Genomic DNA, 10,859 nt, shown 5'->3' with positions numbered 1-10,859 from the left:
AATTTATTTAAAAAATCAGGTACTTCTATTATAATTAAAAGTTAGGTACTGATATTTCAAACTTAGTTTTTCAATTTTCCAATTCAAACCATAATTAAAACCAACATAAACTAATTTTGACAATTGGAAGAATACATGCAAATATACAATAAAGGAAAGCTGACAATAAAATGGCAATGTATTTCAAATACACACACAATCATATAACATTATACTTTTGAAAGTACAATGCTTAAAAAGAAAAAAAGGAAATAGAACTCAAAGTAAGATGTATGTTATATTAGTATTAGATATAAAAATTGAAGTATATTGTCATTTATTATATTATTGATGAAATAAATCTTTATATATAGATGGATATTGTAAGAAAAAACTTGATTTGTATATTCTGTATATACGTTATGGCCATAATTGTGGTTATTTTTATTTAATAAGTATTTAATTATTATTAAAGGGAGCTGATTCTTCCACTGTTGGTTTATTATCCATCCACAAATATTTAAATTTATTGACATTTATACCCTTATACCCTCACCTTAACTATACATTTTGTTTACAAAACCTGCGTCCTCTCTCTCACACACATACACACAAACACACGTAACAACACAATCTATAATTTCATTTCAAGAACCCAACTTTATGTGCACCAACCATTTATGAGTACTATTTCTTCTATTTCAATCACTAAATCATCTAAAGACGCTTCTTAACATATTTCAATTCAAGTTTTAGAAGAATATATTACTCCACAAATTTTGAATAGTTTAAATTATCAACATGTGTAAATCCAAAAAATTGATTATCAAGTTGAGAAACAGAAACGACTAAAATTTTGCATTTTAATAATAGAACATCGAAAAAATGTCAACGGAGATTAACTTATTGAGAAAATCATACAAGAAGCCAAAGCCCTAGAGCTAGAAACTTGTAAATTTGAAAAACCTCGGAGGAGACCTTCAGACTCTTTTTCTTTGAGTATTTTTTTTCTTGAAGGACGAACCGCTTCACCCCCATAAACTTCTAATTTACTATTGATTTCATGCTGTCAAAATATGTAAACAACAAAACGGAAAACGAAAAGATGGAAATTACGGGATAAACAGAAAGATATGTGAATCGTATATGTGATGAATCGATCAAATTAGCAGATTGCAACTGCCATTGAAAGCCAAATCTCTCAATCTCTCACAATGCCCCGTAGAGCCACCAAACCACCAATAAGGGGTAAGAGAAGGATATCGAGCAAAGTGTATATAAAGATGCCTCTTAGATTTCTGTTTGGTTCCTTCGTGAAGACTTTGGTTTAATGAGGCTTTTGACCTTGGGTGTTTTTTCCAATCGATATCAAAATTGTAGATGTAGCCGATACACCATGGCTGTGGTGGTTTGATTGAAGATGGAGTTTGTAGAAAAATTAATATGGGTTTTCTATGGCTTAAAGTGTGACATCCCCATTTTCACGGCGAAAAAAATACCGATTGTGTTTATGCTTTATAAAAATCAGAGTACCTCTTTTAATAAAAATGTTGCGGAATTTGTTCTCGGTAAAACATGATAAATACGTTATCAAAGCATTTCCGAAGAAAAGTATTTTTATTCATTTTAAAACATTTGGGATGTCATTGTCAATACAATAACATAAGCATAAACAGAACTTACATTCATTATCACTAGTGATTTATATCTCCTTAATCTGTCAGTGTAATGTGACTTCATATCAACACCTGTGATATAAATAAACTGAGTGGGTCAGGTCGGGAAACCTGGTAAGTACATAGGGTTTTCAACCCACAATAATATAATTATTATGTTAAACATCAAGTAATCAACCTAATTACCCATCCCCATTATCTTCTTTACTCTTAAGGATCTACCCTAAGATTCAGTTATTCCTCGTTCGTTCATTCCTAAGGAGTATCCTAAGGAATCGACACTAAGTCTGCATAGTCGCCAGGGTTGAGGCACTAAGTCTGCATAGTCGCCAGGGTCTTTCAGGGTACATCTGGTGAACATGCAGTTCAAAACATCTGGTAAACACTTAGTTCAAAACATCTGGTGAACACTTAGTTCAAAAATACCTAGTGAATACGTATTTCAAAAACACCTACAAGTTACGAGCCTGCTAGCGTTCCACCAGACTGTCTAGAATAGTTCGTGGTCGTCATCTATACTCCGCTAGATGGCTAGATCATCTTAAACATTGAGGTCTCTCATCATTTTATCACACATCAGATATTTCATCTATCCATGTTTACCCAACATTTTCATAGATATAAAATGCATATACTATTTAAATCATTTAAAACATATATAAATCGTTCATCCATCATATATATCAAGAACACAGATAATATGCACACATAGCACGTAATTTATATTAAATACTTCATATCTATGTGTAAGATGAAAGTAACTATGCACTCACTTGTTAAAGTGATGATTCCAAACTAGGACAGCGCTTCGCTTCTAAACAATATAATTTTCTTCGATGAAACCTAGTATTATTACCACTAGATTTTAGTCTAATATTACCGTGACTAATTATTAGTCTTATTATATATATATATATATATATATATATATATATATATATATATATATATATATATATATTAAGGAAATGAAAGTTAGGAACAGTACCTGACCAAGGTACTATTCCTCGGGTGACCACTGTGGTTAGGTTATTACTTCCCGATCCTTCTATCATCTTCCTTTTATCTCTGCTCCAAATCATAGACGTCTCTTTCTGTTGGATTAGTGTCTAAGTCTGTAACTATATTTGGTATGTACTTGACCCGGTTGTGCATGGTCCTTTTGGGTTGCCTTCACCAAAGCAACTTGACAAGGTAATTTAATGAGAGAGAGAGGATATTATGATTTATTAATATATTATAAGAAAAATATATTAAAGGAGAAATCATATTTATTTAATTAGTATTAGTCATAAATTAATTAGGAATTAATTTGGTGACTAAAAGAGATTAATTAAATAAAGGGGGCATAAACTGTCAAATGTGTGATAGTTGTGTTTTGGGCTGGGAAACCTAATGGACTAAGGGGGAACGATATTATGATGAAGGATCGTCATATTTTCGTCCAAGGCCTTATTCCAGAAGGTTCATTGGGCTGCTTGGTGACTAAGCTGTCTATTAGGGTTTAGACTGAAACCCTAGCAGCCTACAGTATAAATAAGACCCTTAGCCTTCAATTTTCGGCCACTTGCTTCCCAAGAGAAACCCTAGGCCGAAATTAAGCATTCCTCCTCCTCTCTCAAAGTTGCCTTCTTGCTTGTGGTGTTTGTAAGCAATTAGAGGAGTTACACTTGTGACTCTAAGCTCAAGAACAAGAAGATTCAAAGGATTTCAAGCCAATTGAAAGAGGTAATCACTTAGATTTGTTCTTATAGTGTTAATTTCGAATTATGTATGCCAGATTAGGGTTTACAAGTATTGGATTCGTTGCATGTACAATAGAGAAACCTAGATCCAAGCATTAGGGTTTGTATGAGTACATAAGATTGTTCTTATGCATAAAACCCATCACTTTCTTCATCATCTCCCCCTGGTTCTCCATTGTTACGGTCCACTACCAACGCTTTTGCCCACCGCTTCTCACCGTCCCTCTCACCGTCTCTATGACCACCTAATTCGTTGTTATTATTATTATTATTATTATTATTATTATTATTATTATTATTATTATTATTATTATTATTATTATTATTATATAAGCGTTTAAACAATAATCTCCAACCAATATGTACATACAGGGTCAGACATAAAACACCGGAAGGCAGGACCATTTTGGCATATAGCACTTCTAAAAATCCAGCAACCCTATGCGACCCTTTAAACCCGATTCTCTGTACTGCGAGTAGTTAAAAAGATATTATAACGACACTTATATAAGTCATAATAATAGCTCAAATATTTATTATAAATTCATAATAACAATACTAATTTTAAATATAAACTATATTTAAAATGGGGTAAGCATAACTTACTTACAAGGGGATTTAGCTAGGAGTCGAGCTCTGCAGGGGCAGAACTTCGTCGCTGAATCTTTCTAAGAAATATTAGTGCAGCGCTTCAACGCTCACCTTACTATACTAAAACTACAGAAAGAGAAGTCGAATCACGAGGGAATGAAATGCTTGGGGGATAAGAAAAGAAAGACTCTTGAATCAAGAGAATGGTGTAAGAAATATGAGAGCCCAAACCTCTTATTTATAGTAATTGAATTTACAAAAACTACAATCCATAATTACTTAATGAACTTATAGTTATATAAACGACTAAACACCCCTTCATAATACTATTTGAAATAGATTTAACGATATTTGTACTAAACTAATGTCGAAAGTACTCAACACTAGTATTATAATAGCCGCATCGTCGATACCTTTCTAATGATATATACATTTGTATATATATGTGTACGTATATATGATTTATACTTTATTTTAATACGTAAATATGCTATTATAATTTATACCTCGTTCATAAGAACTCCATTTTTTATGTTCTTTATATCCACGCGTTGGTATTTACGAGTACTACAACTTTCATTTAGACGCCGTCAGCTAATTCTCATTTTATCTCAGATTTACAAAACTGTATCGGATTTATCGCGCTCGAAGAGTAGGGACCAAGTTTCGTCCATATCTTTAACATACGAGCTCTACTCTCGACATTCTTTATATTCACGCATAGGTAAAACAAGATTTAAATCTTTTATTTAGACTCCGTCGGCTAATTCTCGACCGATCTTAAATTTAATAGTATGAGAAAATTATACTGTTAAATGTCTGCGTAAAATTCATAACTTCTACATACAGATTCCGTTTTCGTCTGTCTTTTTACTGCTGAGTTCCTATTAATGAGATCTTCAACTCTCATTTAGGCCGCGTAGGCCAAAAAGCGCTCAAACTAAAATTCCAGTTTCGGGTCGTGCACTGTTATGCCAAATCTTAAAAAATTAATAACTTCCTCATACGAAGTCAGATTCGGGCGTTTTTTTTTTTTTTTTTTTTTTTTTTTTTTTTTTTTTGTGTGTGTGTGTTCTTGGTTTAATGTATACTACAAATTTTGTTTCGATCACTAAGGCTAAAAGTCCTCTACCGTAAATTCACTATTTACATCTCCCGGTGCCGTGTCGGTTTTGCCGTAAAACTTCGACGGACCATAACTTCTTCGTTATAACTCGGATTTCGGCGTTTTTTATATGTACGGAACCCTTGTAACATATACTACAACTTGGTTAAGATTAATCCTTCAAAATAATCTTCCATCAAAAAGTCATTTTTGATGTTCATCGTCTCTAAATTGACTAGCCCGGATCTGCGGGCGTTACATAAAGCAAACCTAGAACTTATTCAAATTGTAAAGAGAGAGATGATCAAGTCTTTCTAGTTATTGTCATTTGATCGAAGGAGGGAAGAGATTATTTTTTACAGTGAATGGAATGGTTATGAAGAAGAGATATGTGTGTGTCAGAGTGTGTGAGAGAGGAGGAGTAGTGGTGGGTTTTATAGTGAATGGAATGGGCTTTTCTCTTTCTTCAAAAATATAATTTAAAAAAGGATAAAAATGCCAATAAATATAATTATCAGTGGAAGGATAAAATTTTAACGTGGATTTATCAGCTCCTATTATTAAAAACTAGGTTACAACCCGTGGAAACCACGGGTCAAAAATTGAAAAACAGATTTATATTATTAATAAGAATTAAGTTTGTTTAGCAATATTTGTAATGATTATTTAAAATTAAAATTAATATAATTTTGTAAAAAAGTATATAAATTAGAATATATGTTAAATAGAAACACAATCAATCCATCGAAAGTTAAATATGAAGATAACTAAAATATATCTTTGAATATGTGAATGATTTATGAAGTGTGAGGGCAAATCAATATTTTTTGTAATGAGGGAGGAATCAAGAAAGACCATGTGGCGTCTATTAAAATCTGAAAATGAAATATCAAAACAAACTGAATATTATGGATTACAATGCTATATAAAGAATAAATTATTTAAAAAAAATGTTACAAAAAAAAAAAAACATAATTGTTAGAATTTAATGGGTAATAAGCAGTTATAAATTCCTAAAAACTTCCTTATACACAACATTTGAAGTTTTGTTTGTAAGTCTATCATCCTTATCTAAAATTAACAATTTTAGTCCTTCTCTACTTTGAACTCTAGATAAGGCAACATACAGTTGTCCATGTGAAAAAACAGGATCCTTGAGATACAGACCAACCTTTGATAACGACTGCCCCTGACTTTTATTAATTGTCATTGCAAAACATACAGCCAATGGAAATTGTCTTCTTTGAAATTTGAAAGGAATTTTTTTTTCAGATGGACTTAAAGACATTCTTGGAATAAATGTTTGCTTTCCGATATTAGTTCCAGATATTATAATTGCCTCAATAACACGTTTGCCAAGAGATTTCACTTGTAGTCTAGTGCCGTTACATAATCCATTTTTCTGATCAATGTTTCTTAGTAACATAACTGGAACACCGACTTTTAGAATTAACTTGTGATTTGGCAAACCTGATACCTTAAGACCATTTAAAATATCAGGGGAGTATAAATTGGGATCAAACTGATCATGAACAAACTCGGATTGGCAAAGAGTATCTGAACTTAAATATTCTACTTCTTCTCCGGGAAACAATGCTAACAAACGATCATTGATTTGTTGGACAACTTCATTTTTTGGAGCTAGTATAGCTCTTTCTTGAAAATAACTCGTACCGTTGAAGTTTTCCAAGATTGAAGGATATACAAACTCAATTAATGAACCTATAGGATCATGTGGATCACTAATGAGAATATCATCCGGAACATCAATAATCGTTTCACCATCGTTTAAACCACCAACTTTTCCTTCTCCTATGTCCAAAAGCCAGTTTGCAAAATTTTGTATTTTTCGAATATCAGATGGATCCTTTCCAACGGTTAGTCTCATGTTTTTTGTTAATCTATGGACTTTGCATTGTTGCCATATATATGAAGAGCTTAAAGAAGCATTAACGATATTTTGTCTGCTACCTCCTTGAACAACAGGTAGAATCTGCCTGAAGTCTCCTCCAAAAACAATCGCTTTCCCTCCAAATGGAATATATGAGTTGGTAGACTTATCAAACTTACATACATCTCTCAGAGCTCGATCTAAAGCTTCAAATGCATGTTTGTGGACCATAGGTGCTTCATCCCAAATAATCAATGAGCTTTTTCTTACTAATCTGCCGAGTTCACTATCAGGCGGTATCTTACAAACAGAATACTCGGTAAGATTCAACGGAATTATAAACCGAGAGTGTGTTGTCCTACCTCCAGGCAATAATAAAGATGCAATACCACTTGAAGCAACATTTAAAACTATATCACCATTACATCTAATTGCTGCAGATAACGTCTTCCAAAGAAAGGTTTTGCCTGTTCCACCATATCCATAAACAAAAAATACACCTCCTTTATTATCTTTGACTGAAGTCATGATATCAAGAAAAATATTGCGTTGCTCGTTTGTTAATGCATGAAACATACTATCAAACTCTTTCTTTAAAAGCGTTATGTCATACTCCAGCTCCTCCATGATAAGTCGATTTGTTGAAGAAGAAACTGTGTCGGAATCAGGGTAAGGCATTTGTTTATAATGTTTAAGACTCGTGTTGTTACGAAGTAAAATCTGTTCGATCTCGAACAAAGTCAGGTTTTTGAGTTGATCCTCATTGAGTGATAAACCTGTAAAAAATGAACAATATGTCAAAAAGAATATAATATTAACCAATTTAATGGTAAAAAAAATTATACCGTGCATATTTAAAATATATAAAATCCGTTTTTACATATAATGATACAAAATTATAATACCTGGAGACTTTAATCTACGTTGTTGGTTGTAAAGAATACCATCTGACAAGTGTTGCCATGTATTTTCCCAAACAAACTCTGGTCTACCCAAACTGTTAGACATTAACATCGTAGCAAATAAGAAACGAAGATAAAAACCAGTTCCTGAATGACTTGCTTCCTTAATTGCATCAACGTATTCTTTGTCATCATCTAAGAGGCCCAAAGCATAGCATGCATCTCGAAAAGTAGGAAATTCTTCACTATTTACCGTGCGAATTTCTTCAAATGATTTTGGACCTTTCACTTTATTTAAAAGAATCCGTAAGAAGTAGACTTCGCCAAGTTTAGGTGAAACAGAGTGAATCCTTCCTATTGAACGTCCAATTTTCCTTGGCTTCCACAACTTATCATCAGGTTTCCAAACAAACTTTGTAGGAAATTCAACATATGTAAGTTTTCGTGCATCTTTATTAATTTTATTACATTCCATCCAAGATGTGAACATAGAAGCAGCAACTGAAGGTTGTTCAAGAACATCGTCAATATCATCGTCTGCGGCATATATGACTTGTTGTTGATCAGGAAGATGAAAAGGTAGTCGCATCACAGAAGGATATCGGTAATGAACATCGTATTTAAATATTCGCCATGATGCTTCACATGCAGATATATATCTACAATCATAATAATCTTTTATTTCATCGACAACCTTTTCGTGATTAGAATCAGCGTTGATGTCAACAGCAATTGTAGCTCTATCTGGACCTTTGTTTATATATTTAAACAGATACTTTATGGAAGATCCCTGATTGCACCATTCAACATTAATGTGTGCCTGATATCTTTTCAACAGATATTTGTTATATGGAACAACATTTCTATTGTCTAACTTGACACCTGATTTTTCGACAAAATATCCATTGTTTCTTCTCATATATAAGGGATAACCGTTGACATCAACCGAAGAATGATCACAGAATTGCTTTGGAAATTTTTTCGAACATTGCTTGTCAACCATGCATGGACAATTCATATTTTCAGCTCCACAAGGACCATGTATCATGAATTCACTTACAAGTGAATACAATTCTGGATCTTCATTGATATTTGGAATCTCAGCAGAAATAATCGGATCAATATATTCAACAGTAGGCCGCTTGGAGTTAGCATGCATAAACAGACAAATATGACAATGTGGCAAACCTCTTTTTTGAAATTCAATCGTATAGACCACTGCAAATTAATTTTATAAATAAGATAATCTTTGTACTGGATGAAATATATTTGCAAATAACCAAAAATATTAACAAACTAAATAATCATTATAACAAAACTATTACAAATAAAAACAAGTTTTATTACCTCCTTGAACAATGCCGAAAATTTTATTTTCCCGTATGTCTTTAATCAAAGCATCGAGCTTTATTTTGAATAGCCTACATAAGATATCAGGTCTATCTTCTGGATTTAGTGAAGTGTTATGAAGAAACCTTTTAACTTCAGGCCATTTTGGATTACATGTAAAGGTTATGAAGAAATCAGGATATCCAAACCATTTACATAAGGACATGGCATCAAGGTAGTTTTGCATCATATAACGTGCACCACCAGTGAATGAGGAAGGTAAGATTACACGTTGTCCAACGTTGGATATATCTTTATTCCCTAGGTTCTGTTGAGTACGTAACTTTTCATAAGACTCACATCTAAGAATTTGTTGTTTGCTCCTTATGAAATGTAATCTCTCACTTTCAATCATAGTATAAGCATCAACCAAAAACTGTTGGAACAACCTTTTTGAATTAAGAATCAGTGAAAAATATTGATCCCTGTCTTGTATTCTATAAGAAAAAAACTCTCTCATTGTACAGTTGGGCCTCTTGCTGTTGCTTATTGGTGTAATACCTCGATGTGGTATGTCAACCCTGTAACCATCATCACCATATGGAAACAGTAGTGGATACTGAAGAGGAAGGTATGATGGATGTAATTCACTAATACGCCGTAGAGAACCTGATGACGTTTGAACAACAATATCTCTATTATCAATTGAATCACCAATATCTCCAACAATTAAAGCGGCAACCTCAGAAGCAGATGGTAGGTTGTATATCCTTCCATCTTGGTCCCTTCTTCCAATAAGTCTCAACTTGATATCAACATGAGGGTTTTGATGAAAAGAATCCCTAACCATTCTATAAGACCGAACCAAGACATTATTTGAATCCAACATCAACTTCAAATCTTGTATAATATCATTATCAAGGACAGAAGAATTTGACGTAGATCGTTGATTATCTCCACTGCAAGTAACATGAACATATAAACATAAGATAAATAAATAATATAATGTTGATGAATAAGATATCTATTAATGTGATAATTGTGAAAAGTGTACCCAAAACATGTCCGTCTATTCGCGATCTCATTATCAGTATCGTATATGTATAACTGAGAGAATTTTGGTTTTAACCCATGTTTCGGTAAAAGGCTTCCGATACTATGATAATTTTGACCGCTAAGTCTAAAAATGTATGGAGCATTTTCTCTATTGATTGAGGAATCAATCTTTCCACCCATTGACGTAAAAGAAAACATAGAATTGTAAGAACGAATGTTCTTCATGAAGTGTTTGCTTTTAGAATCTCCCGATGTAAAAAGATGGGCATAACTTGAAGGTGCATTCTTTAAAGTTGGTAGTTCAACTTTGCCATAACCACAACATAAAGAATAATTTTGATTCTCATTTTTTTACATTTGATAGATTCATCTTTCCATAATTTTGCAAAACATGTTTGGCATACAACAATCTGATCACCATGATCCAAATAATCTGTCAATTAAGGTTGACATAAAGATGTTAAATTTGTAAGTTTATATAAGTGAAAAATATTGAATGAACAAATATAAATATTATATTTGTATCAAAATTACCTTTTGATATACCGTTGTATATGTTTTGCTCATTTTGACCATCGATTTTGT

General features: G+C 32.6%; 1 protein-coding gene across 1 annotated transcript; it reads right to left on the bottom strand.

Moving 5' to 3' along the window:
* Window positions 1-6,099: 6,099 nt before the first annotated feature.
* LOC111914249 (uncharacterized) lies at window positions 6,100-10,454 on the bottom strand. Its single transcript, XM_052766360.1, has 4 exons — window positions 10,273-10,454; window positions 9,237-10,177; window positions 7,893-9,107; window positions 6,100-7,763 (listed from the first exon to the last, which is right to left on the bottom strand). The coding sequence occupies exons 1-4, from the start codon at window positions 10,452-10,454 to the stop codon at window positions 6,100-6,102; spliced, it is 4,002 nt and encodes a 1,333-aa protein (XP_052622320.1).
* Between the last annotated feature and the right edge of the window lie 405 nt (window positions 10,455-10,859).

The sequence above is a fragment of the Lactuca sativa genome, chromosome 8 (assembly GCF_002870075.4).
Source record: "Lactuca sativa cultivar Salinas chromosome 8, Lsat_Salinas_v11, whole genome shotgun sequence".
Taxonomy (NCBI): Eukaryota; Viridiplantae; Streptophyta; class Magnoliopsida; order Asterales; family Asteraceae; genus Lactuca; species Lactuca sativa.
The sequence above is the reverse complement of the archived record's forward strand: the minus strand, read 5'-3'. Positions and strand labels throughout refer to the sequence as shown.